Here is a 27,299-nt window from a genome sequence, read left to right as displayed (position 1 = left end):
TAGAATCTTTCTTAAATTCACCATATAATTGGATTCCACTAGATTTGAACTGAAGCCCCAGTTTTTGAATAGGTGGGTACGAGTTAATTCCACATCACTCTGGCCAGCCAATATTATAGGCAGGAGCTCAAGCGTAGCAAGTTTTGAGGCTTTCCGGTCGAGAAGCCTTCACGACGAGTAACAAGACCTTGTACTATTTGGGCTTCAACTTAAGTAACCTAAGTGGCAAAAAGCGGAATCTTTAAGGAAAAATAAACTCCTCTAAGATGAGGAAATCGTGTTGAGCCAAAAACGTCTTATTCCTTCGTGAACCTTGTATACTGTATTGATCATTCGATTAACCAATCACATTTGCTACTAGAGTCATTTGTCATGATCCAAGAAAAATCACACCAACAATGATGCTAAACATTAAAAGAAAGAGATCTTTTATTAAAAAAAGCATGAGAATAGAAACTAAAAAGATTCAAAAATGGGGTTAAGAACAAGTTCCATAACTATCTACACCCACTAGTTTAGCAACAAATCCAACTAGGATCCTGTATGTAAATATTTGGGTCAAAACACATAGTCAACATCTACTGTTGTTCTTGTATGAGTCAAATACAAAGCCCATTTTCAGTTTGTACTTGATAAATAATGCTTTCATCTCCTCTATCTCTTGATCAGCTACCACAAACTGTTTTTCAAGCGTACCCATCGACCTGAAACTGAGCTCTGTTAGTATACCTGAAAGTACCGCAGTATTGTATAAACCTAAACATACATACGCTGTTTTAAGACAGCTATTTATGGTGAGCCAAATTGACTGAGGGTTATGCTGAACAAAAGGAAATGATTTAACCGTGAAATATGAATAAAAATCTTTGAAGAACAATAGCCCGTTCCTAGTTAAGAAAAGAAAAAAAAAACGAATTCATATAAAACATAACCAGTTTTGAAAGAAAACCATAACTTAAAATATGTTGGGAAAGGAATAAACATGACCAGCCTATTCGTTAGAACACATTTGACATGCTTATCCATTATTCCATATAACCGGCAACATACTACGGACTCAAAAGTCAAGACATTGGAAAAGAAAGATCGACAAGAAAATAAATGATGGTTGGATGCTTATTGCTTCCATCAAGAAAGCCTAATTGAAGTATTGAACCATCCGCATATTCACAATTTTTCGGAGTTTACTAGTACAAAAAACAGCAAGAGATTCAAATTCATATACCACTTAATAGCCCTGCTTGATACAAACTACGACTCGAAACTGGTTGGGTGTTTCATGTCTACTCCTTCCTATATTTATTTCAGCTAAACTATACATCTCTACATATGCAGCCAATGATTACTATCAAAAACAATAAACTAAAAGTCAAAGAGTTTTCATACCACATGTTGTGGGAAGCGCCTCATCAACCAAATCTTCCTCTCCTCCATCGACAGAGCATAAAAAAGACTAGCTCTGTGAAAGTCAGCTAGCAGGTATTCAGCTGCTTCCAAGATTAGCATGATACTGATATCAGGTACTCTTTTTAATTCGCTAAGTAACTCATTTGCATCCACCCTCCTGGTTCGCTCCACCATAGCCTGGGCTATAATTTTCATACTTTCAGCTATTGATCCTAATGACGATGAGATAGTGGGTTCATCCTTATGAACCCTCTTTTTCTTCAACAAATTTATTCCTCCTCTTGCCATCGAGTAAGCTGGGGATGGAGTCGACCTGGGTGTATCACCCGACAAATCATCTTCCACATCTTCCTCAACAACATCTTCGATATTTTGACTTGTAAACAACCTTTTGGCAGCTATTGTATTTGTTTCGGTATTAGTGAGTCTAGGTGCACTTTCTCGAATCCTACTGGGATGATCAAAGTCAATAAGTGGAACAACCTCGTCCCAATTAACGAAATGCTTAGTCCGGCAAATAGCAGCTTTCTTATGTGTCTGTAAACAAACATACAAAAAACGAAACTTTATTATGAGTTCGACTTTTTCGATTTAATCAACTAAGTAAAATTACCTTTAGGTATTCATCCCATACATCACTTGGAGCATTAACCATCTTTAAGGTATCATCCCACGTAAACCCATTATGAGCAAGACATTCTTTTACAGAAAAATAATGACTTCTCCATAATTTAACACGACTTCGAACATTTCCAATAGTGATAACAATTCCAAGTTTTTGCTCAATTTGATTAGTAACTTTCTCAAATGCACATCTTTTCCAGCCAGTGTCTTTTCTAAACCCTAATTGGAGCTGCTCAGTTAATGTATCTATAAGTATTCTATCCATTGATGGACTCCAAGTTGATTTCTTTCTACCCCCCTTCCCTTTTACACTATCATCAGGATCACTCAATTGTTCTTCCAATTCCATGTCTAATTCGGTAATTCCTATGAAAAATGGGGGAGACAAGGTAATCATTACCTGGGTAGTATCTTTTGATATCATGTAAAATTATAATTGAAATGAAAGAAATTTAGTTGTTAGGGCTAGATAGGTACCTGTTTTTGTTGCTTCAACCACTGTACTGTTCTTCGATTCTTCTGATCCGGAAGCTAGGGTTTTCAGAGAGAGAGGAGAGAGATTGAAATAATTGCTTGATCCATCAACCATTACTGGTCAGATATCGATCGTGAATGGTGATCGATATGAAAGGGGGGATTAGACGAGATACTGGTTTCCTTGTTCTATTGGTTAGGGACACTCTAATACCTACCCTTTCTTCGCATGTAATTTTACTCTTAAGATTCACTGGATCATTGACTATTCAAAGCCGCATATATAATTTTCACGAGGGTTTACTCTTTGAAATTACTATTGATGATATTCTTGGCCATTAGGCTATATAGCCTATAGGGGTTTTGGGTTGAGCAATTTGCCTTCTCCTCTCGAGTCCACCAAATTTGTGCTTCCTAGTTTAACAAGAACGTGCCTAGAACCCATTGGATAAAGTAGTTATAATAGTTTAACGCTTTTAAAGCATAAAATAATTTTTTAGATCCGTTATAAGTCACGCTATGCTTGAACACGCAGGCTGAAATTACAGAGTCCGAAGTAGACGGTATGATTTCGCTCAAATCGTCAGCGAGAAAAGAGATTGGGCGAAATTTGGTCGATCATATAGAGGATTCCGCTTGATCTTTTGGGTGTAATAAGTTTTCTAAGGATAGTAACGATCAGATTTTCACTTTGATTTTTAGGTACAGTAACATTTTTCTTAGAGCAGACGAGCAGTATACGAATACTAACCCAATTTTATGAAAAATTCTCATATCACAGAGAGAGAGTGAAGGTCGAATAAGCTATAATTTAAATCTAATTGCGCATCGAAGTATTGAAGTATCCCATGGGCTCAAAGCCGAACTTTTGTGCCCGTCAATCACATATACGGTGGACACACCTTGTCGTGAACCCTCAAACTAGTAGGTACAGTACAACCAAACTAACCAAGTAGACATTCTGTGCCCAGCGCCCCAGCCGGTTCCTCTACCACACCTGTGTCGAGTCATCCATCCGTGCCCTAGCCCCTAGGGTCCTAAAATGAAAAATCTTCAGTTATAAACTGTACACACTATACGCTCTAAAGAGTTTCTTTCATCTCTGTGTTTTCGGCCATGGACGAAGCTTCGATCGAAGAAGTCGGAGCAACAGTCTCACAAGAAATAGTTACATCTACTACTTCTACTTTAGTGAATGCTTCATTAACACCTGAAGAACTCATCGCTAAATTTATAGCTCCGGTGAAGAAAGAGTACCTTTGTCCTCCACCTATAAGGCCTTCTTCATCCTCTATTAACGATGAAGGAATTGCAGAAAACACATCTGTTCCCTATCATTCGAGCTTGGCTAAGGAAAAGAAATCAAAGAGGCAAATGAAGAGAGAACGTCAACAGGTATATTTCATTTTTTTAAAACTTTTTTTGTTCTTTGAAACAGAAACCTATCAAATCATTATAGAAACTGAAATATTAGTTAGTATTAGATACATATATATATAGCACATTATTTGGATTAAACCTTTTACCCTTTAGTTAAATCATATCCGTTGAATCCTTTTAACATTCAGAATCAATAGGGTTTTGTTCAAATTTTCTATATCCAAGTGTTGTTTGTAAAGGAAGTTGCATCTTCAAACTCATTTAAAAATAATGTCGGTGGATTTTATAATCTCGTAGTTTGTAATTAGTTCGGTGTTATGGGATTATGATCGTTTGTCTAAGCATATATATATATATATATATATATATATATATATATATGTATATATAACTGTTTCTTAATAAAAAGAATCAAATGATTCCAGGAACAAAAATCAGCGCTGCACTTATGTCCTGTAGTAGCGAAGACTGGGCTTGTTAGTGCATGTCGGTATGGTGGTAATTGTCGTTTCAGCCACGACATAGAAGCCTTTAAAGCTGAGGTATTATTCTTTTGCATCTGAAAGCTTGGTTGTATATACCATTTTTATTCTAAATGTAGTTTTTAAATGATTCACGATATTGGTTAATTTATGTTATGCTTGAACTGCAGAAACCGAAAGACCTAGAGGGAAATTGTCCCTTCCTTAATGTCGAAGGGCCATGTCCCTATGGTCTATCTTGTAGGTATTTAGGTACTCACAAAGATGATGTTGGCACACAAACTCTGAGTAATGAAAATATAAGGTCTGAAGTGAATGGGCTGAGCAAGGATGTTCAAAAGCTTTTATGGAAGAATAAAATGACCTTTCCCAAGGCTGATGCTCAACTCAAAAATCTTGGTATATTGGTATGTATTTATGTCAATGTTTCTCATTGTAAAACCCATTTTATCTGGCTATGTTAAGCAATCTCCGTCAGTGAGGTTTGTTCAATTTTTGAGAGTCGTAGACCTTGTGTTCAACTTCATGTTCATCTCTTTTAGTTGGCCACATTTACTTTCTTCCAGTTGAATATTAATCTTTTCTTGTTCGAGATATGATTTAGTTCCATTGTCACCCTTACTTACTTTGGTGTAGTACGATATCCATTTAATATTGATGCATTATTAGTGACTTTAAACCTTAAAATAACCATTTTGGAGGTCGTAACAGAGATCTGGTGTTTTTTACACCTTGATGTGGTCTTTGATTTCCTGATACATGTTAACTCTCCCGTGCTTAAGAGTTTTGATTGTGCCAGAGATCTACTTCGTATAAAATAGAATTTTCTTATTGACGAGGTCACCACTTACAACTATGTTGATTCTTAGTGATTTCAATTTGTTTATGTGCTTAATCGTGAGTTGTGGGCTTATGGCAGGACAACTACAAGAAGAAGGTAGATGGTAAAGAGGAGGAAGGCATATTTGAAAATGTTGAGGTGAAAGAAGATGTAGGTGGCGAAGCTATTCAAAATGGACCTCATGCTGCTTCTGAAAATAATGCTGGTGAAGAAGCTTCTGCTGTTATACCCAGTACAGAGTTCTCGGAGGAATTACAATTGGAAGAGGGGGCTGTAGACAACAAACTTTCAACTGATGACCCTCGACCCATGAAGAAGGCAAAAAGTCCTCTTGATCAAAGTTGTTGCTCTGGGGAAATCGAAAATGGTTTGCAATTCGTCTTCTCTTGCAATTCAAATGTGTGTTAATTGGCACTATTTAATGAGATTACTTAAAATTTCTGTATTGTTCAGGACACTCGGGAAATGGTATTAAGAAAAATGGTACTTTTATTGAAGTAGAAAACCCTCAAACAGATGGTTTCCTATCAGAAGCAGATGCCTGCATGAAATTACATCCTCGTGAAAAGAAGCTTATAGATTTCAGAGGAAAGCTTTATCTTGCACCTCTAACTACAGTTGGAAATCTGCCTTTCAGAAGGGTATGCAAGGTCCTTGGAGCAGATATAACATGTGGAGAAATGGCAATGTGTACAAATCTTTTGCAGGTTAGTACTTGGTTGGTAGTAATTTTTTCCTATGGACTTAAAACAGGATAGAAACAACAAATCATGTTGTTCTTCATTTCTATAATGAATAGAGAAGTGTAAAAGATCATTTCAAGTAAATCTCCAAAGCACATAATTCATTTATGGAGTTGTGGAGCTTATTTCTACTGTAGTTTCAGAGTGTTTAGATGATGTCCTAGAACTCGCCTAACTGGTCAGATCAACGCTTCAACCTAGTATGTCAAATCTGATTTAGGAGGCAGTCCACCTTTTTCTCATGAGAAGATAATAACTTGTCCTTCACACTTAGAATTCATCACTTTCTAGTTTCTGCAAGCATGAAGCAGTTTCCTCGTCCTATGGTGAGATGTGTTTACAGCTTACTAGATGGTGTTAGATTCCTTCAGCAAAAAAAAAAACGAAGATGGTGTTAGATTTGCTTCAGTTGGTAAAAATAACCAATAGTTAGAAAGATAGTATTCATTCTGATAGCTATTAGGGGAAAACAATTATTTTGCTATTAGTTCTTTTGCAGCTCAAGTTCATCGATTTCTTGTACCTTTTCAGACATTTGATCTGATAGGTTGATTTTGTGGTCATAAGACCATAGTGTTGGTTTCTAACTGAATCTTTAATATGACAATAGGGGCAAGCTTCAGAATGGGCACTGCTGAGACGACATTCAGCCGAGGATCTGTTCGGTGTACAGATATGTGGATCTTATCCAGATACCATTGCCCGTACTGTAGAACTAATAGACCGTGAGTGTTCGGTTGATTTCATTGACATAAATATGGGATGTCCTATCGATGTTGTTGTTAACAAAGGTGCTGGATCTTGTCTTCTTAATAAACCAATGAGAATGAAGAGCATTATAAAGGCAACTTCTGCCACTGTGGACACAGCTATAACTGTCAAGGTATTTCTTCTTTATCATTATGATACTGCCCAACATTTTTAAATGGAAGAATCTGAACTACTTGGAATTTTTTTCTCTGTTATAGTAAGAGAAATCAATATATAGGTCTCAATAACCCTGCGTATGCTTTGACACATCTGCGTAACACTTCTACCAAGCTTCATATTCAAATGTGTTATTCCAAATTTTGCTTGCCCCAGGTACGGACAGCTTATTTTGAAGGGAGAAATCGGATTGATTCGATAATCTCAGATATGGGTGACTGGGGAGCCACTGCAGTAACTATACATGGTAGATCACGTCAACAACGGTACAGCAAACTTGCTGATTGGGATTACATATACCAATGTGCAAGGAAAGCACCTGACACATTGCAAGTCGTGGGAAATGGAGATGTTTATTCCTACTTGGACTGGAACAACCACATATCTGATTGTCCCGAGCTTGCTGGATGCATGATTGCTCGAGGATCACTAATTAAGGTTTGTCTTTCGAACTCTACTTTCCACCAAGATTTTGTAGGTATTCTACATGTTAAAATCATTTTACTACTTAAAGTATTAAATATCCACAAACTTACTTCCTTAGAGCCAGCCAGTCTAGTGTTCTGTGAATAATAATAAATAAGCTCTCACTGTGCAGCCATGGTTATTTACCGAAATCAAGGAACAAAGGCATTGGGACATCACTTCTGGCGAAAGGTTAAATATTTTCAAGGATTTTGTCCAGTTTGGTCTTGAACACTGGGGTTCTGATACAAAAGGTACGCCCATAGTCCTTACCTTCTGTCATAATAAATTGGTCCAATTTCCGAACATTTTAGCGTGACCACTTTACCGATTTTTCCCTATTGCAGAAAATTTAAACCTAATATGAGGCACATTATATTCCAATTTTTGCAGGAGTCGAGACAACAAGGCATTTCTTGCTAGAATGGCTAAACTATACGTATAGATATATCCCAGTTGGTCTATTAGATGTTATTCCTCAAAAGTCGAATTGGCGCACTCCCAGCTACTTTGGTCGTGATGAACTCGAGACATTAATGGCTTCAGAATCCGCTGCTGACTGGGTACGCAAATTATCTATTGCCATGCATATTACTTCATTGCGGGAATACATTTTCACTCTTGCCGTTTATGGTTCAATTACTTCTGCAGATAAGGATTTCGGAGATGTTACTTGGCAAGGTCCCAGCTGGCTTCACATTTTCACCCAGACATAAATCTAACGCGTACGACAAAGCAGAAAATGGGTAAGTTATAACTGTTTCCGGTGTTGCTCAGCTGTGTATGTTATCTCAGAGTATCCAACTATCCATTTTTCCGAGATTATGATATGGTTTAAGCTTTGGCATGCCTCAGAAGACTCTTCTTAATTAATTCTTAAACTTATTTGGGTCGGTGGTGAACAAAATTGATATCCAATGCCATTACAATGTTGAAAGAAAGTCTTCCTTTGGACTCTTACTACATTCTTAACATTGTTGTGTGTGCTTTAAGTAATGTCACAAATTATTACTTTTTCTACAATTTGAATATGGGAGACTTTGCCATATTGTTTTGTATAAAAACTCTTTGCGTGAATGTCTAAAGCAGCGACAATATCGATATATGCCTAAGGTTTGGTTGTCAGCCAGGTTCTGTTTAATTTTTAGAGTAGCGATCAAATTTGGTTTAGTTTTGCACGTAATGGTTCGCAACGGGCTGTGTTAACCCATAAGCGGCCCACAAGGCTAGTCTAATTAACCACGGTATCTGCTCTTTTCTAGATCTAAAAGTTGTTGAAACTTGTCCATTAAAGTTTAGACTTTAAACTTCTCTGTTTGGCTCCTTCCTTCTTGTTTGATTTCCTTCATCAAATTTCAATTGGGTTTTCTCTAGGTCCACGTTTTCCTTCCATACCTTCTCTATTCCTTTTCGAAAACTTTTGACAAATAACTAGCTCTCTATCAATCTATTGGTATATTATCCTTTTTTACTTACTATTGTCAAAATAGATGATGTCTAGTGAAAAAACTCACTCTAACCTGAGTGAGTTTGAGTCGTCCCCTAGCCGTTGGAGATTTTTATCTAGCCATGAACTCAGACAGAAAAGCCAAGAGTATGTAAATAAGGGAGAAAGGGATCGCAGTCTGTCAATTAGAAATCTGAATGGAGTACATCAATTAGATTTTTCTCGATCTGCCAACTTAACATGTGATGACACTAATTGCTTTGATTAAAAAAGCATGGCACTGTTACATTTCACGATTATAGAGGGCCATACTTTTTTAATTGGTTTTGTGAAAATTTTCTCTATATGTAATTGCTTATTTATAAAATTAATACTATTAGCTACCAGAATTTCTACTGTGTGTTTGTGAGCGTAGTAGACCATTTTTAGCTAATGGTGTTAGAATTACCCATTTGTGAAGATTTTTCTCTCTTTCTCCGACCACCACAATTATTTTTCTTTCATTTTTAATTATTCTGGAAGTCGCCACCATTGAGAGACATATGAAGATCACCACTTACATGTTTTTTTGATTCATCATTTAAGTACAATCAAATTAAAATATTATTTAAATGAGTTAAGTACCACTTAGTTGTTTATATAATTACTCAAAGAGATTAATTTGTATTAATGAACACCCTAGTCCGACATATTATCTTGATTTGTACCAAGTTTTCAACAAAAATTAGACATCCACTTTATCTAACAGACTATTCATTTAAAACATAAAACTCAAGTAACATAGGGCACCTCTAGATGTTGTCAACGTCAACAATTCAATGCTAGGGCTCAATATATTACTTGAGTTTAATGAAGTTCCGATAAGTTAAAAAGAAGATCCTCCAAACATGTATTCTCTCTTCGCAATGTGAGTCTAAAATAGGTATAATCCTCTATTCTTGAATGAACATACATTAATAATCCGGTGATGTCGGTAAACACTAAGAAGTGTGAGTTCATGACATAACGACGAGACCCACTTCAACTCAAGTGGTACTCAATCGTACGGCTCTAGTGAAGAGGCCTTATCAAAGTTGTAACAGATGTTCAAAATGAACTCACTTTTTGGGGAGGGCTCCTACCAAACCTTGATTAGGTAAATAAGTTAAAGTCTTAATTATTTTTTAAGTTCATTTAACGGAATATAGAGATGAGTCAGAGAAAAGAGAAAAATGAGAGAGAGAGAAATCTGACAGCTTTATAATAATTTTTTGCTTTAACTAACGAGACTGAACTCTGGGGAGTGGAAGAAAGCTGACCGGATAACTGGCGGAATCCAATGCTCAACATTTAACTACATTTAAGGACTACTGTTCATGTCCGCCTCTTTTCTCAACCTTCTTCTTCTTCTTCTTCTTACTAGATCAACAGAAACAAAAAATTGAAGTTCCAGAGTCGGGATTTAAGATCAAGAATAAAAAATGAGCTCCTGTTTTAAGATCATTACTTGCGGGAGTGATTCCGCTGATAAAGATGAACTACTTCAACCTACTACTGAGGTATTATTATTATTATTATTCTACACACTTTCACCTTCTTTTTGATTCAAGAACTGTTTCGATTAGTATTTGCTCGATCTATTAGGGTTAAGATGCAGAGAGCTCTACTGACTTTCTATTTTTCACTTGATTCTTCAAAGTAGTTTATTTAGAAGTGTGTTAAATTGTTTGATTTTTTTTTTTCTGGTGAAACAAGCTCGATCTATTTATTATGTAGGATTCTGTTTTAGAATTCTTGATTTCTGGTGTGAATTTTTAGTTCTTGTTTGAGCTTAACCAGATCCATAGTTACTCAATATCTTGTTGTTTTTGAATGAGATACCAATCAAAACTGAGTGAGAATACAATGATTTTTTGTTCTACAAGAGTAACTTTAATGATTGTGACAAGTCATTTTTAGCTCTTCCGTCATTTCAACTAGTTTGCACCATATTTACTACAAATTAGATTTTGAAATAGATATGGAAACATATGCGACCTAGAAAGCGTCTAGGATTTAGTTTTCTAGGGTTTTCTTTAGGAAATGGAAATCATAGTTAGTAATGGACTTAATTACTTAACGAAGGGAACTTCATTTATTTCATATCTATTAAAGGATTAAGAAGGAAAGAGGGCAATTGCATAAATAACATAATCATTATATTTTTTTTCCTGTTTTTTTTTTTTATCAGAGCAAACGTTCAACAGATAAGCGAGGGTGGAGTTTTCGTAAGAAATCTGCCAGCCATCAAGTGCTAAGCAACACGGTGATTACAGAATCGCCGTCTACAGGGAACAGGGAAATTCCACTACCAACTACTACCAATTCCAATGCACAAACCAACTTCACCATTGCTGATAAATTATCTGTTCCAGAGTGGAAGACTGAATATCCCTTATCAAGTGTAGCATACTCAAATGCTCCTGATTCCATATTTTCCACGAAGAACGAGTCCAAGACAAGTCCTTTAATCCCCACAAAGAGCACTGTTGAGATTGATCCCTTCATTTCCAAGGATAATATTATTGACAAGACTGATCATGACTTGAAAGGATCAAGTGCTATTGTAATCCAGACTGCTATTAGGGGATATTTGGTAATTCCTAACACCAGTGATTTTAATATTGATGTCTGAATCATATTTCTTGGGATATAAATTTAGTTTTTAGCCTTTCCTTTATATCATTCTAAATTTTCTTTTGTGGCAGGCTAGGAGGTCACTTTTGAAGCTAAAGAATGTAATAAAGCTACAAGCTGCTGTTCGTGGGCATTTGGTCAGGAGTAAGGCCGTGGGAACCCTGCGTTGTGTTCAAGCAATTATCAAGATGCAGGCCCTTGTCCGTGCTCGCCATGCTCGTCTTTCATTACAAGGACTTTCAACCAAAAAGAAGCATGATGATCGTGACAGAGATCACAGCTTAAAACCCTTGGTAATGCTCATATTCAAAATTATTTGCCATGAGAAGATTCTCCATAAGAGTAATCACAATTTTTTATATCCGTTTTTAGGATGCCAAGTTCTGTTTCAGTATATTTTCTTCTGATCTATTTTGTTCAGCTCGTCTCTGTACTATTATAGATTCGATAAGTACTAAAATCATCTGACTTTCCACAGGGAAAAGAAGTTACAGGAACAAGAGCAGATATAAGTTATAGTTCCACTAAGAAGTTGCTTAGCAATGCGTTTGCTCGCCAAGTATGGTGACTTATTTTCCTTCTTATTTTTTTGTCCTTTTAAATTCAAGCTCTCTTATTTAGTTTCATTCTGTAACTGGTATTTTATGTTTGTAATATCAGCTCATGCAATCAACGTCAAAGAGCAAACAGATTAACATCAAATGTGATCCTTTAAAACATGATTCTTCTTGGAATTGGTTGGAGAGGTGGATGTCCGTGTACCCTCTGGACTCCGTCGAACCAGAGAAACCACAATTTTCTCACGAGAAGGAGGAAAACGAAGATAGGACTCAAAATACTGGTTCTCAATTGAGACCTGGTATCTCGATTGAAGATAGTTCTTTCTCAACAAATTTGAGCTCCTATAGTGTAAGAGCAGATACATCAATTGATAATGAAGAGAGTTTGATCTCTTACCATGCAGATAATTTTGACCTTGAAGATGGTTGCCCAACCTCTTCCATTGCAGATGATATGCAGAAGCCTTATACTGATGATCTGTATTCTAGCAATTCACAAGAATCTTCTTCAAAGATAGGTACAAGTCAGTCAGGGATGCTCCCAGTTGCTCCCTCTCAAACTCTAACAACCTCCGATCAAGTCGAACATACTGAGCAACCAAAACGATCTATGAAAAGAGGTGCCTCTGAACAACCAGAGTCTGAGTGCAAGAAGCCTTTATTTGGCTCCCGGAAGGCAACTAATCCTGCCTTTGTCGCTGTTCAATCAAAATTTGAAGGGCTCAGTTCAACAGCCACATCACATAGGTCGATCAGTTCTAGTTCTCGAGATGTTGGAGTGGAATCAAAAGGCAACAGAGTTTCTTCTCCAGTAGATTCTCAGACAAAGACTAAGGAAACTACCCCAACAGAAAATTCAACTTCCAATGAAATAAGAGCCCATGTTGCAAGTTCTGATAGTGGCAGTTTACTTTCTATCACTTCAACTCTTGACTCGCCAGATGGTTCTGACGCCGGAGTTATTGAAATCGAGAAGGAACCTGAGGAAACGACAGCCGATCGGAATGTGACAACTGATTATGTAGCAAGTACCGAAGCTCCAGATATCCAACAAAAGACTAAGATATCTGTATCTCAGCCAAATTTATCATCACTTCCCTGTAATCATCCGGGAAGTGATGAGGAAACTGTTGACCTAAGTTCATCCATAGATCCCCAGAAAGTAGAGCGGCTGCCCGAAAGGAGTTCATCAGATGTGCAGCTTCAACTGCATCAGGTAGGAGACCAAGAATCATACAGGTCATCACCTGAAGGTTCTCCAAGAAGCCATGTTACTTTCCCTGAGTCACATGGTACCCCATCAAGCCAGGTATCTATCAATGCTAAAAGGAGCAAATTTGATAAGAATAGGACAGCTCAAAGCAAAAAATATCAGATAACAAGCAAAAGATCCCCATCAAATCAAAACCATGAACTAGGTACAACAAGTAGTATTGAGCAATTGCCCAAGGACCCAAAAAGTGGGAAAAAGCGTAGCTCATTTGGTTCGTCGAAATCCAATCATCTTGATCAAGATCCAAGGGATAGTAATAGTAGTAGTTCCCTGCCTAGTTATATGCAAGCCACAAAGTCTGCAAGAGCCAAAGCTCTTATGAACATGTCTCCAAGCTCAAGTCCTGATGTACAAGATAAGGAGGTTTACATCAAGAAGCGTCATTCTTTACCTGGCTCAAATGGAAAGCAGGGCTCCCCACGCATGCAACGATCGATGTCCCAAGTCCAACCGGGTGCAAAAGGAAGTAGTACAAATTCTCCTCATGGTAATTTCTCACTCTTGTTGTAACATTGTGCTTCTGGATTTTAAAATCTGTTCTTAGTAACGTCTAATATATTATCCATTTCCTCATAACAACCATTTCACCTTCCAACTCCCCTAATGATAGGATTCCGTTGTCGGAGTAAAACCTGTCCAATGCACTTATTACAGCTTAGGTTATCCTTTTTATTCATGTTTTCAGTTAGTTTTGAAATACTTTACATATTTCTTGAACCTAATTTCTTACATTGCTCTAATAATCGTTTGTTTCAGAAAAGAAGTGGATTAGGTGATGCAGTAATATGATATTCAGAGTAGCACAGAACTCAAAATTGCGGATTGGAGACAATATCATCAAGGTGAGCTTCTCAGTTGGGGGACTGAGCTCCTTCGACGTCTCTCGTAGTTTTCAGTCTTAAGCATATTTGATTATAATACACATCTACGACAGTAATGAGAAATGGGACATGGAGAGAGATTAATGAAACAGAAATGAGGATTTCATGTAAATCATTAGAGTATATCTAAATTAGGGTTCTACACTCCTACCCAAAAGTTGGAATGTCTTATTTTCTATTTATGTGTGACTTGTGCTTGTATTTGTGTTGGAGGATTTTGTGTTTGTGAGGGTTTAAAAGAAAAGATTTGCTCTTTGAGTTTGTTTGGAAGTTTCAATTTGATTTTATCGAAGATGGTATAGTTCCGACCTTAAAGAATAGAACGATGAAAAACAATTGTTGGGCCACACCCTCAGCCTATATCTACTATCGATCAGAATTAGAGTTTGTACTGAGTAAAATTCTTTTTCTTTTCTTTTTTTCTTCATAAAAAATCCAAGGGATGTTTTCATATTGATGGGTTTATAAGGAGTTCCTTTCTTAGAGGACTTGGGAATATAAGAATCTCAAATCAATAAAAATGAATTGATCCGTATTCAGTAGAAAAGAAAGTGCCCAGACTACAGTTTACATGTTAATGGCCAGATGGATATAGGTCTCCAAACAAGATACACTTTGTATTACTCAATCACAAATAAATTAATTAGTAGAATAAAAAAGGTTGCTTATAATTCATTACAAATAAGTTGGCGAACGACTAACCAATCAACGGAAACGTAAACGAAACCGCCCAGACTGTTGTTTACATGTTAATGGTAGATTCACAGACTTTAGGCTAGACAAGGGTAACTTGGTTTCTACTATTCTCTTAAAAGGAGTTCTCCCACTACTATAAGATGCAACGACTTCATTGTTTTCTTCCCTTTCCTTTTCGCAAATTGTTTCCTCCAGCAACATATGATCAAGATCTTCCAATTCTATATTCTCGAAAAAGGTCTTTCGGCACTTTCTAGTAAGAACATCATCAAGACCTTGGATAAGTAGTTTTACCTTCTCTTCAATAGATCTGATGAAGCAATGTTGAATAACAAGTTCTATATACTCTTCTCTATTCATACTATTCACAACCATTGAATTACCTCCCGGGCACAACTCAACAATTTTGCTCTTGGATCCAAACTCATCTTCAGATTCCCAAACAAATGTAAGTCCCAAAGCATTTGAATCTATAAATTTAGTATCCATCTCCAAAATATCTTTGCAGCTTTTATACATGTATGGATCCGCATTGCGTATATCTTCCAAAGTGATTCTAGAAACGCCGACTAATTGCAAGAAAAACAAACGATCGAAGGAAATACCTATTTGCAGATTGTGCATCAACGCTAAAGCGATCACTCGACCACAAAATCCATAATATTTAAGTTGTTGAGGATCCACCTTTGCTGCAAATAAGAAATAACATGAAGGGATTAGTAGAGAGACTTGTTGTAGTTAAAAAAAAGACAGTAGTAGTTGTAACAAATAACATGACCAGAACTTGAACAACATTTCAAAAGAGGTCGAGTAAATGTTAAAAGAAAGTGGTTATTATACCTGGATTAGGAAAGAGCCTTCTATGGTCATGTGGGCATGATAGGAAGAGTGAATTTTGTGGAGCGAATAGGTGTTGGCATAACAAGAGGAGCCATTCTTTGAAGACGGCAGGACCTGCACAAGCTACCTCGTCTTTGAACTGAAGAATTATTCCATTTCGCAGCAAAATGGGGTTCGCAAGGCCAACATGCTCAAAAGAATCAACCAATAACTTGGACCTATTAATGATCAACTTAATCTTCTTAACTTGATCTGCAAAGATCATCTTGATCAAATGTCTTCTAGATTCCTTGTTAACTAAGTTTTTATGTCTAAGAAGCCATTGATGGTCATCGCCTCTTTTTGATTTCATAATAAGTTTATTGATTGAAACATGGTGAGAATTCATGCACGAGTAGAGGTTCTCCTCCGCATGACGGTAAAGTTTAGAGATTTTGTCCAATTCCTTGAGAATGGACAGATAATAAGACCACCCATGATTAAAATCACATTCAGTACATCTAGTGTACTCAACTCCTTCATCCATATAAGTGAGACCAAGATCTATGTTGTTCAGCAAACTATCAAAATCATAATAAAACAGTTCGAGCTCTCTCATGTGATATTCAAAATAGCCAATGGAAAAAGAAGCTACCTTAGGAAGCCAGTCAAGCGATAGACCTTTCGATCTCATATATTCCACAATTTTTGAGCACATATGGAGTCCAAATACAGAGAACTGACTAATATCGCTCTCAAATCGTGATTTTAACACAGAGGGTACTCTACAGAAACACGACTCCCTAATCAACTTCATATTCACAAGCAACTGTTTTGTGAGCTCCCTTGTAAACGGATAAAATATTCTAATTACATTATCTGGAAACGGAAAAAATCTTCGAATGTTTGTGTTAGCTGGACCAATTGAATTGAGTAAAGATACGTATGTTTGACGACACGAGTAGTACAATAAACGGGCAGAAGTTGTTGTTTCGTCTCGGAGAAGTTGGCAGAACCGTTGAACTATTGCATTAAATCGGTATTGAACGTGTATAGGAAAGGATTGAATATTAGGATAGAGAAAGAGACGAATTGATTCCTCCGCTATCTCTCTATTATTTCGAATGGTAGAATTGTATAAATAGACCAGATAATCAGGCAGTAGATACCGCAAGAATATTTGAAGATGACGTTTCTTCTTAGGGTTACGATGTTTAGGTGTCATCCTCAAAAAATCATTACAACCTGCTAAAACATATTTTCCTCTAATTGATTCATCATTATCTTCATTATTACCACTCTCAATGAGGAGGCGTGAAATTGAGGACACCAATTTTCTCAGGATTAGAACTGCTGGTTTATGATACTTGAGGTTTAGAAAGTATCTGGCAGATGATGTGCTTTCTACCCTAGGTATGAATTCAATCTCCCCTTCTCGTTTCTCAAAAGGGTAAAGTTTTTTATCCATCACTGATCACTTCACTTTTTCAGAAAAAAAAAAAAAAAGATGGAACTTTTGATTAATTCTACGCACCAAAATCTAAAGAAAACTTGTACTAAAAGAGGTTTGTTCAGAATTCAAGCAGCAGTATCAGTATGGGTGAGATTTATCAATTTAAAATAACAATCATTCTTATCTTACCTGCCCCAAGATTAATTTACACAATCTGTCTGTCCTTCTCAGTAACCAGAATTGAAATCCTCTTTCTCTACCGTCACCTCTGATTGGTGATTGTCTCTGACTCTCCCATGAGTCAGTCCTAGGTTTCCTTTTTTTTTTCTTCCTTTTTTTTTTTTTAAGAAAGTAGTATAGGTTTCCTATTTTGGAATATAAATTTTGACTTTAACCCACATTAATTTTGGAATAAACCCCAATTTTTACTCAACCGACTAAAATTATGGTGTGTGTCAATAAGGTGTGTGGATTGAACTTTTGCAGATTTGAGTGGTTATAAGTGTGTTATTAGTCAACAATTGGTTGCCAAAGTGGTCCGATGTATTACACCTAGAAGTTACAGGTTCCATTCTAAAAGGAGGTGGTTATCGTGTTCATCTCATCTTAATGATGTATCAATGCTTCGTAACGACTAACGTAAATTGTAGTCCAATTCTCAAAAAAAAAATGATACACAAAGTTTAAAATAAAGACAATTATTTTTGAAGAAAATGCATGAACACAATTTACGTCCACTTAAATGAATGCTTCGTTAGAAATGAATTTTTTTTTTAGTCTTCATAAATGAATTCACAAGTGTTCATTTTTTGTGTCCACTGAATATCACGTCTCTTCATAAGAATATCATCTTCTGAAAAAAAAAAAATCAAACTAAAAAAGTCATCATCATCAAAATAAGTGGCTAATATATGGACAACTAAATATTTTACGTGGACAACTATTTTCAGACACATCGCAAGTCGACTATACTTGACTTAATTGACTTTAATTTAATAGGAGACAAGTCTATAAGACCTTAATTTAAATAGTAATTAGTTTGGGGACTATAAACTGATAAGATTAAAAATAGAAAACCTAACCATTATTCTAGAGAGAGAGAGAGAGAGAGAGAGGAAAAAGAAGAGAGATTGTTCTTATTACTCAAATCCATTTTGTTTCTTCCTCCCGTATCTTTTGATCAGAAATACTATAAGTAACAAGATAACACATCCAGCTAACACTATAATGAAGACTTCTACAGAATTCAACGATCTGGTTCGCCTTTCACGTTTGAGTTTGGATTACAGAACTTATGTCTGGAAGGGAATCAAAGATCAGGGTTTCCATTAAAGGAACTCCGATTGAACACCAAGAACTGCCAGCCAATAGGATTTGAATCAGATAGATGATTAAAAGAAAGATCTATAGTTGGAAGGCTAGTCATCGATCTCATTTCGTTTGGGATTTGGCCGGAAAGTTGGTTTCTAGACACAAATCAAGAGTACTAAGGATTTCCAAACTAGTAATCTCGGGTATTTTACCACAAAAATTGTTTTACTTGAATCAATGGGACTCAGAGAAGAAGAGTGGGCAAAGGTAACAGGAATTTCACCTGTGAGATTATTACTACTGAAGTCAATCTTTAAAGACTCTTTACATACCCAATTTCATGAGATATTCTGCAAACTTGTAGTGAAAGAACATGTAAGTTATATAAATTTCCAATAGATGGACGAATCTTTCCTGAAATTTGATTGTTAGAGAGAATAAAAAACCCAACTTTATTGCCATTAACTTCAGAAGGAAGTTCAATGCAGAGTAAATTATCACTGAGTTCAAGTAAATTGCCTAATGGCAAATTGAAGAAACCAGGAGGAATCGTTCCCGTGAAGGAAATCCTTGCAAAGTAGAATCCGAGGAATCATCTCACTGAGATCCTGTGAGATTATTTGAAGTAACATTTCTAATCATCAAATTCTGATCAGAAATTTGACTTCTCAATCGGAACCCAATCTTTTGACTAGTTTGATACTCTTGACTCTGTAATTAGGTATAGATCTGGTTAGGGTGTAATCGGCTAATGATGAATTCAGATTTGTTGGTGGCCATGATTTGGTTGGTGATGAAGAAGAGTAAGGCATAGGGTTTATGCCTTAGAAATATAGTTCATTTTCAAAACGAATTCAATTACCAACTCAGCATGCAAAGGTCCAAAATACAACTAGAAAACCAGTCAAACAAACCATCAGAGTAATTGAAGTCAAACAAACCATTCTAGAAAACAGTCGACCCCAAATTCAATGAAGAAAAGTGTCAAACACATAAAAAAACAGAGATACCAATTGAAGTCAAACAAACCAGACAGAATTATGTTTACCTTTTACCCATTGTTTCTCAAATGACAAATCACCCAGGACTTCGTTAACTGTCCTCTTGCTTGGGTATTGTAGGTAAGTAAGCCCTTCTTCTGCATTCATTGCATGCACCTCAAACCCATGTAAATGCAGTTGATCATCATCTAAATGTTGTTCATAAAGTGAATATCAGAAAAAATCTACAAACAAACAAAAAAGTGGTAAGAAAAATGAGGCAAAAAAAAGGGGATTGAAGATGATGACTATTTATGTTCTTTAAATGTGAGTTTTCTTAATTTATTTGGGTAGAATTCTAAGGGGATTGAAGATGATGATTATCTATTGTTAATTAAGTGGATGATTCTTTATTTGTCATTTTCTAACTTTTGGTATATTCTTGTCTAGTATTTGATGAATATAGAAAAAGACTCTTCTATAGTTGTTTAGGATTTGATAATGTGAAAGATTTTTAATTGAATTTGATATTTTCTTAAGATTTAATGAATATAGATTATCTATTGCTTAGTGTTAACTCTGTGGATAATCTTTTATTTTCGTTTTTATAACTTCTCATATATTATTGCCTAGTGTTTGATGAATATGGAAGAAGATTCTGCTGTAGTTGAGACCTTTATATCAGCTCCTGTAAGATTCATCCTCTATATTCATTTTTGTAACTTTAAGTTGACTGATTTAGTAGATTATCCTTTTTCTCTTAATTGATTCTTGTTTAAGAGATCCCTAATATGGATAATTATGTTGTAGTTGAGGTCCCTGTTAGTACTCCTTTGAGATCCATGGATGAACATGTTGTACAATCTCTCTCCTATAAATTCAGCTTTTAAACAGAGTTGACTGCTTGAAAGCATGTACTGAATTTGGTGTATTCATCTCTAAGGCATTCACGGTCATAACCCTCAAGCTACCCCCCATGTTGCTGCATCTGTATGATCTGTCTTTTATATTCCGCTTTTTCAACTTAACTGATTGAAAACATGCACTGAATATGGTGTATTCATGTTTTAAGGCATTGCCAATAATGATCCTCAAGCTGTCCTCCCTATTCTACCTCCTCAAGAAAGATAGCTTGAGAATCATTATTGAGAATGCCCTAAACATGTATACACAAAAGTGCATGCTTTCAAGAGAAGTTAACTAACTTAAAAAGTAGAAAGTAAAGGAGAGATCGGTCGTAGATGAGCTGTAACATGGGGTATAGTTTCAGAATTATTATTGTCAATGCCCTAAAACATGAACACAACATATTCAATGCATGCTTTCAAACAGTTAACTCTGTTAAAAAGCGGAAATTAAATGAGAGAGACAGTACAACATGTTCATCTATAGATCTCAAAGGAACACTAACAGGGACCTCAACAACAACATGATTATCTATACTAGGACACTCTTAAACGAGAATCAATTAAGAGAAAGAGTTAGAAAAAGAATAATCTACCAAATCAGTTAATTCAAAGTTACAAAAATAAATATAGACGATAAATCTTACAGGAACTGATATAGGGGCCTCAACTACAGCAGAATCTTCTTCCATATTCATTAAACAGACAATAATATACCAAAAGTTATGAAAAAAAATAATAAAAGATTAGCTACAAAATTAACATTAAAATAATCTATATTTATTAAACCCTAAAAAAAATACTAAATTCAATTAAAAATCTTTCACATTATAACACCCTAAACAAACAGAAGAGTTTTTTCCCATATTCATCAAACACTAAACAAGAATATACCAAAAGTTATAAATGAAAAATAAAAGATCATCCACATTATTAACCCTAAACAATAGATAATCAAAGGATCATCAAACAAAATTAACCCTAAATAAAGGATCATCAAACACAAGACATGAAACCCTAAAAATATACCAAATGCAATTAAGAATCTTTCACATTATCAAACCCAAAAAATTCAGCTACCACATTGTTTCAACAAATTAACCCTAAAATGAAAAAAAAAAGGAACAAAAGAAATTTCGTAGAGACTAGCTTAAACCGATAAAATGATATTTATAGTAACAAAAATGACCAATTTAAGTTAACAGTACAATGTGGGACAATGTGGGACAATGTGGGACATTTCTTTTTCTTTTATTTTGTGTTGGCCTTAAGCTTAAGATAATAGCCATTTTTAATTTGTCCTTCAAAATAAGTTGACCTGGAAAAAGTCAAACATCCACTCACATATTGGAACTTGAATGGTTCCTAAGATGATGAAAGTACATACTATTTTTATCCACATGGAATGTCTAGAAAGCACCTTTAGACACTTGGTGCCATTTCCGGGAATCATGTCCTACTAACCGATGAACGTGCAACAAATTTGGAGAGAAGTCCACAAGCCCATTCGTGTTGTTGTCAATCTTTTGCAAGGGCCTGTACATTGAACAATAAAGATCATTATCAGACAACGAATGAGAGAGAACAATGTACATGAACATTGTCTGGAATGATATGCAGATATCAAGAGAGGAATTGAAGTTGGCAGTTGCTTGCTAAAAGAATACACAATTACTGAAATGTCAATGTTAAAAGTCGATGATAATCGATATATTATAGAGCGGAAAACGAGAGAGGCATAGATGTCCCAGCTCTAATAGAGACGTTTTTAATGGCATCAAACTGGTAGCGCAAATCAGCTAGTTCATCTTCAATAAGCATGCTTGCCAATGCCTAAAAAAGATAACAAAAGTTCGAAATTATAACCCACGATAAGTAGGGAAAAGGAAAGAAACAATATGTCAAGTTACAGACTCGTGGGTGAAGGAAACTTCATACCCTTAGCGCAAACTGCTTTAGACAACTATACTTGACAAATTGTCGCATGTTAGAGAGTACTGATATATCTAGAGGAATCTCTGAGGCACAACCAGTTTAAATTCAGCATCAACAAATACTTATACAACCTCATAGTTATTAGTGGTGTCCGCATTATGTATACACAAGGAAATGACAGGATCTGTAATCATGGTCGTCAGGGAGCAATACTTTTAACGTACGTAATGACACTCTGGAACATTAAAAAGACCAACAAAACAACCTACCAGAATTTAATATAATCGGGCCCAATTCAAAACAATTGCGTCATGCAATGTATCAGCATAGTGGGGCGGCACTCCAGACAACCTATGCTTTCAAGCAGAAAATTATCACAAGTACAAGCAGATTCGACAGCAAAATAGATGATGAAGGGTGAGGAAGAAAAACATTTGATGCAAAACGAGTTCTGCAATTTTTGCTCATTATGTAGCAACTAGGGGTATATAGTGTATTTTGTCCTCCCTAGAAGTGGATATACTATCAGAGAGTAGACTTTAAATTCTTTGCCTCATCGCTCGTATAGAAGTTACTACGTATTTCGTGTAATTAGACACAATGCCAGATATATCTAGGGAGTGCGATCAATGAAGTTACTACGTATTTCGTGTAATTAGACACAATCAACCGTCAAGCTTAATATAATTATAAATCTTATGTATTTAAGTAAATGTCAAATTTGAAATTCGAATATAAAATTGCTACTATCAAGAAAATGTATGCAAGATCATGGAAGCAGTCGACAAGTAGAATCTCCGGTAACACAGATTGATAAGAAAAGACATATTGCATCTATTTATGTACGTTTCTTTTTTGTGCTCAAGCAATTACATTACCTCACCAATAAGTTCAAAGTTAATTCCTACCTCTTTGTGTATACCATCTTCTGTCCTAACCCAAAATGGGTGCCTCCAATAGAGCAGAATACAGGTAAGCAGGCCGATAGTCCATGCATCAGACTCGGGCCTGGACCTACGTTGCATTACCCTGCTGTTTACCATAAAAAAAACAACCCAAAATATGAGAAAATTCATGCTAATAATAAATCTAATCCCAAGAACTCTTTTTTAAACAAAATATTTTGTTCACATCCTAATTTTTCGGTAAAATTATAAAGATTCGTCGTTCACAAGAAAACCCACTCACCTGGCTTTATGAAGTCTGATAACCCAAAATATGTTGGCTTCAGAGACGAATCTGATTTAGCTGACTTGAAAAGAAAATTCTACAAACAAAAATACAGCCCAGTAAGAAATGATTGTGTAAAAATCACTTTACTTTAAGCAGAACGACCTAAAGATATCCTATGTATAAAGATCAGTCAGGCAATACCTCCGGTTTCATGTCAAGATGTACTAAACGATGTAAATGGCACTCAGCTGCAACTCTGAGCATCCGCCGCACTAATACTACAGCGTCTTTCTCATTGTAATGGTTATCTTTCCTGTGTAAGAATATCAATATGTGTATCATACAAACCAACTAAAACATAATTTTCAATGTATTATCTAACGAGTAATGACTACGAAAATTTACAGGACTCTTACTTGGACAGTGTTCGGTCAAGTGGCATGCCACCCTCGCATAACCTGATATAATATAAGAAGTTGCCGTCTAGAAAGAAGATAAGTTCCAGCATCTTTCTTAATATAACAACAACAACTCACTTATGTCTATGAAAATCAGAACAACCGTTAACTTGCTCTGCAAAGAACTAAAACCATGAACTTGCTCTTGAGATAACTTTGTAAAGTCATTGAAAGCGGTTATTCAAAAAAAAACCATAGAAAAGGAAGACTAATTTTTTTTTTAAAAAAAAAGCAAGTCTAATAACATAGAGTACGTGATAAAAAAATCATATCAGATCTACTTACATATAAAACATCATATCATATATTATACAGAATAAGATTTAAACCAAAAAAAAAAAGACTTTTTGTGTTTTGAGAGAAAAACAAGTAAAAGTTCAAAACTTTTTATCTTCATAAACATCAAAAACAAAAAACTGAAAACCATAAAATACCAAATCTACTTAGATGTAGAACATTATATGATATATATATATTAAACAAAATAAGATTTAAACCGAAAAAAAAGAAGTGTTTTGAGAAAGAAAAAAAAAAGTTGGGAGCTTTGACAGATCTATCTCTTCGCTTAGAAATGGATGAATGAATGAAGAACAAAATATGGAAAAGGGGAATGGGTAACTTACAGAGGGAGGCTGCCGCTCAAAGAGACATATCTGAACCCATCTTATTAGAAATTGAAGACATCCGACATAGAGGATCTAACCTGAAACAAGATTTGTTTTTGATTTTACCTGAAATAAAAAAAAAATCAATCAAAATTCATAACTTTTATCTACATAAACATCAAAGGAAAAAAATATGAAAACCATAGAATACCAGATCTACTTGGACATAGAACATCATATATCATACAAAATCAGATTTAAACCGAAAAAATGGTGTTTTGAGAGAGAAAAAAGTTAAAGTTGATAGCTTTGAAAAGTTGGGAGCTTTAAAAGATCTATCTCTCCATTGACATCTCTTGTTTTTTGACTCCCCATTTGCTAATGGATCAATGAATGAAGAACAAAACATAGAAAAGGGAATGGGGAAGTTAGAGAGGGAGGCTGCCGCTCTAAGGGCAACTCCAATGTGGGGCTAGGGACTTTTCTCCCTTCCAACGTCGGACTCCCAACCGGGACTCTCAAATCAAAATAATATACGTGTGCAAAGTATGTGTGCGAAATTTGATTTTAAATTTCGACTATGAATTATTAGATTTCGACTATGAATTATTAGATTTCGACTATGAATTAAAGTGTGATATTATTCGAGAGAGGTAATTTCAAAAAGATAAACACAAAAAAAAAAAAAAAATAGAAAAAAATACTTAAAAAAAGTATTTAAAATAATAACAACATTAAAAAATAACTCCAATGTTGGAGTTAAGGGGCGGGGGGATGGGGCTTCCAAATTCAAATTGGGAGCCCCAGCCCCCTCTACATTGGAGATGTCCTAAGGCCATAATTTGTCAGAAAAAAGGAATCAAAGGCGATAAAAGACGGCTTATCTGACCCTGACCCATTTTCTTTAAAGGGCCTCTTATTAGTGTCCATCTACCTTTGTGTCTTATCAAACCCTAATACAATTTCTTATTTGGAGGCGGGCGGCGGACCCCGTTTTAGCGGGTCGGGATCAGTACGGGTCTCCAATCGGAATGAGTCGTTTGACCCAGAAATTCCGCTGGAACAAAAACGTCCACGCGTCAAAACGGAGGATAATTTTTTATTTTTCTTTTTGAAATAAAATGAGAGGATAATTTGCTTTCCCCCAATTATTTTCCTTATTTTAGGATTAGACTCTCGACTTAAATGTAGGTTCACCCATTTTCTCAACTGCATGCACTTTTTTAAACAAATTGCTACTTCCCATGTCAAATGGCTTGAGAGAGAAAAAAAAAAACTTAATAGTTTGGCCCATTTGGGCATGAGAAAGAAAGAAGAAAAACATTGATTGGGTGGCCCACTCGGGCTTTAAGAATAAAGATTTGTGAGAAAGGTAAATAATGAAAAAGATTTATGACCAAAGGTTGGGAGAAGATTTTAGAGGCACACTTGAACACATCACCACGCAAGTACGCAACATCACACCAAGTTATAGGCACCACAATTCTCATGAAATCCTTTTTTTATTTGAAAGCATCAGGAGGTTCTAGATATTGCCATTTTAAGAGCACACCAGGGAAGAGGCCCAACCATTTTAAACTTAGTCATCCGAAATTTTATAGGCACCAACATACTAAAGAAATAGAAGTTAAAACCCTATGTCACATTTCCACCTTCATCTTTCTATGCTTCAAGAACAACTTCTGATCCACATTTTTTTTCCCACCGGCTACAATACCCATATTTGAAATTTTCGAAGTTGCCAGAAAACCTGACATTTCTGGCAAGAATAAGAAAGAAAAACTCAAATGCTAAAGCTTATTGAGAAAAAGAGAAAGAAAGTGATATGTAGAGAGGGAAAGAAATCTCCATTGCTTAAACTCAAATTCATGAATCTGAGTAAAGAAAAAGAAAGAAAAACTCAAATGCTAAAGCTTATAGAGAGAAAGAGAAAGAAAGTGATATGTAGAGAGGGAAAGAGATCTCCATTGTTTAAACTCAAATTCATGAATCTGGGTAAAGAAATCAAAGTTTCAAATGGTTACAAACTCAAATTCATGAATCCGGGTAAAGAAATCAAAGTTTCACATGGTTACAAACAGCGTTTTAGAGAGAGAGGAATTTAGTAGTAATAAGAGAAGTGGGAAATAATTGAAGAAGATGATTGAACCATTAGGGAAAATAGTAGTTCCATGAGATGGGTCTTAAGAAATTTAAGTGATGAATCAAAGGAAGAAGTAAATTAGAAGATTTTCTCTCTCTCTCTGTTTGGAGTGAAGATATTTTATGGGTAATCATGCCATGAGAGAAAGAGAGAGAAATAAAGAAAGAATCAGATAGATTTTTCTTTTTAATGGAGGTAGATATTTGGGTTTTCAAAGGAATACCACCATGAAAATTGAACAAAATATAGTTGTTTGCTTTACTCTTTTAGATCATCATGTCCTACTATTAATAAGTAAGGATAGATAGATCTAAGAGTTAGATATTGATATTCAATCCTTCAAACTTTAATGGTGAAAACCATACATTGTTGAAGACTTACATGAAGAATCAAAAATTTTTGAAACTAAACTTGGCTACTAAAAGAAAATCTAATTCATTTAGATAAAAAAAAAAAGTAGACTAGACAACTAAACCGATAATATTCCGACGGACGGTAGCCATTGACGGGGCTACCGCCGCTGGTTAGTCGGAAAAATCCTAGGACCGAACTCGTTAGAGTAAAAATGCTCTTGATACCATGAAACATAAATGATATGAGAGGGAGAAGTTGTATTGATTGAGTTGATTGCTTAGCTATTACACTTGACCTTTATATAGGCT

At 35.5% G+C, this 27,299-nt stretch overlaps 6 protein-coding genes across 25 annotated transcripts in view; 3 read left to right on the top strand and 3 right to left on the bottom strand.

Moving 5' to 3' along the window:
- LOC147533607 (F-box/FBD/LRR-repeat protein At3g14710-like) overlaps positions 1-441 on the top strand; it is a 52,562-nt gene extending 52,121 nt beyond the window's left edge. The window contains exon 4 of the mRNA XM_086648412.1: positions 362-441. The gene's annotated coding sequence lies outside the window, so the exon portion shown is untranslated. The remainder of the gene's footprint in view (positions 1-361) is intronic.
- LOC147533606 (uncharacterized) lies at positions 412-2,908 on the bottom strand. 2 transcript variants are annotated; one of them, XR_015227741.1, is made up of 4 exons: positions 2,509-2,744; positions 2,021-2,397; positions 1,328-1,944; positions 412-717 (listed from the first exon to the last, which is right to left on the bottom strand). XR_015227741.1 is itself a non-coding variant. In XM_086648415.1 (4 exons), the coding sequence occupies exons 1-4, from the start codon at positions 2,618-2,620 to the stop codon at positions 687-689; spliced, it is 1,065 nt and encodes a 354-aa protein (XP_086504541.1). In that variant the 5' UTR covers positions 2,621-2,908; the 3' UTR covers positions 412-686. The 2 variants fall into 2 exon arrangements, 1 of the variants encoding a protein (XP_086504541.1); XM_086648415.1 differs by having other exon boundaries at positions 412-704; positions 1,387-1,944; positions 2,509-2,908.
- LOC147533605 (FMN-linked oxidoreductases superfamily protein) lies at positions 2,813-8,389 on the top strand. The gene is made up of 10 exons (XM_086648410.1): positions 2,813-3,900; positions 4,311-4,427; positions 4,538-4,774; positions 5,287-5,575; positions 5,662-5,915; positions 6,562-6,834; positions 7,035-7,316; positions 7,477-7,597; positions 7,737-7,906; positions 7,995-8,389. Exons 1-10 carry the CDS (start codon positions 3,622-3,624, stop codon positions 8,091-8,093), a joined length of 2,121 nt encoding a protein of 706 aa, XP_086504536.1. The 5' UTR covers positions 2,813-3,621; the 3' UTR covers positions 8,094-8,389.
- A 1,360-nt stretch (positions 8,390-9,749) lies between these two features.
- LOC147533604 (protein IQ-DOMAIN 32-like) lies at positions 9,750-14,436 on the top strand. Its single transcript, XM_086648388.1, has 6 exons — positions 9,750-10,328; positions 11,000-11,404; positions 11,517-11,738; positions 11,924-12,004; positions 12,106-13,765; positions 14,035-14,436. The coding sequence occupies exons 1-6, from the start codon at positions 10,251-10,253 to the stop codon at positions 14,052-14,054; spliced, it is 2,466 nt and encodes an 821-aa protein (XP_086504514.1). The 5' UTR covers positions 9,750-10,250; the 3' UTR covers positions 14,055-14,436.
- A 343-nt stretch (positions 14,437-14,779) lies between these two features.
- On the bottom strand, positions 14,780-17,977 carry LOC147533603 (E3 ubiquitin-protein ligase UPL5-like). The gene is made up of 2 exons (XM_086648389.1): positions 15,696-17,977; positions 14,780-15,544 (listed from the first exon to the last, which is right to left on the bottom strand). Exons 1-2 carry the CDS (start codon positions 17,140-17,142, stop codon positions 14,865-14,867), a joined length of 2,127 nt encoding a protein of 708 aa, XP_086504515.1. The 5' UTR covers positions 17,143-17,977; the 3' UTR covers positions 14,780-14,864.
- On the bottom strand, positions 17,737-24,928 carry LOC147533602 (calcium-dependent protein kinase 18-like). 19 transcript variants are annotated; one of them, XM_086648392.1, is made up of 9 exons: positions 24,706-24,894; positions 24,513-24,620; positions 23,848-23,914; positions 23,633-23,744; positions 23,447-23,525; positions 23,167-23,290; positions 21,744-21,859; positions 19,487-19,627; positions 17,737-17,980 (listed from the first exon to the last, which is right to left on the bottom strand). In XM_086648392.1, exons 6-9 carry the CDS (start codon positions 23,253-23,255, stop codon positions 17,901-17,903), a joined length of 426 nt encoding a protein of 141 aa, XP_086504518.1. In that variant the 5' UTR covers positions 23,256-23,290; positions 23,447-23,525; positions 23,633-23,744; positions 23,848-23,914; positions 24,513-24,620; positions 24,706-24,894; the 3' UTR covers positions 17,737-17,900. The 19 variants fall into 19 exon arrangements, with proteins under 19 accessions (XP_086504518.1, XP_086504520.1, XP_086504527.1 ...); XM_086648397.1 differs by lacking the exons at positions 17,737-17,980; positions 19,487-19,627 and adding exons at positions 21,563-21,641; positions 21,976-22,156; positions 22,262-22,442; positions 22,528-22,609 and having other exon boundaries at positions 23,848-24,928; XM_086648409.1 differs by lacking the exon at positions 17,737-17,980 and having other exon boundaries at positions 19,295-19,663.
- Positions 24,929-27,299: the final 2,371 nt, after the last annotated feature.

Source organism: Eschscholzia californica, unplaced genomic scaffold (assembly GCF_041429995.1).
Source record: "Eschscholzia californica isolate CP2 unplaced genomic scaffold, dmEscCali1.0.p SCAF_6, whole genome shotgun sequence".
NCBI classification, from domain to species: Eukaryota; Viridiplantae; Streptophyta; class Magnoliopsida; order Ranunculales; family Papaveraceae; genus Eschscholzia; species Eschscholzia californica.
The sequence above is the reverse complement of the archived record's forward strand: the minus strand, read 5'-3'. Positions and strand labels throughout refer to the sequence as shown.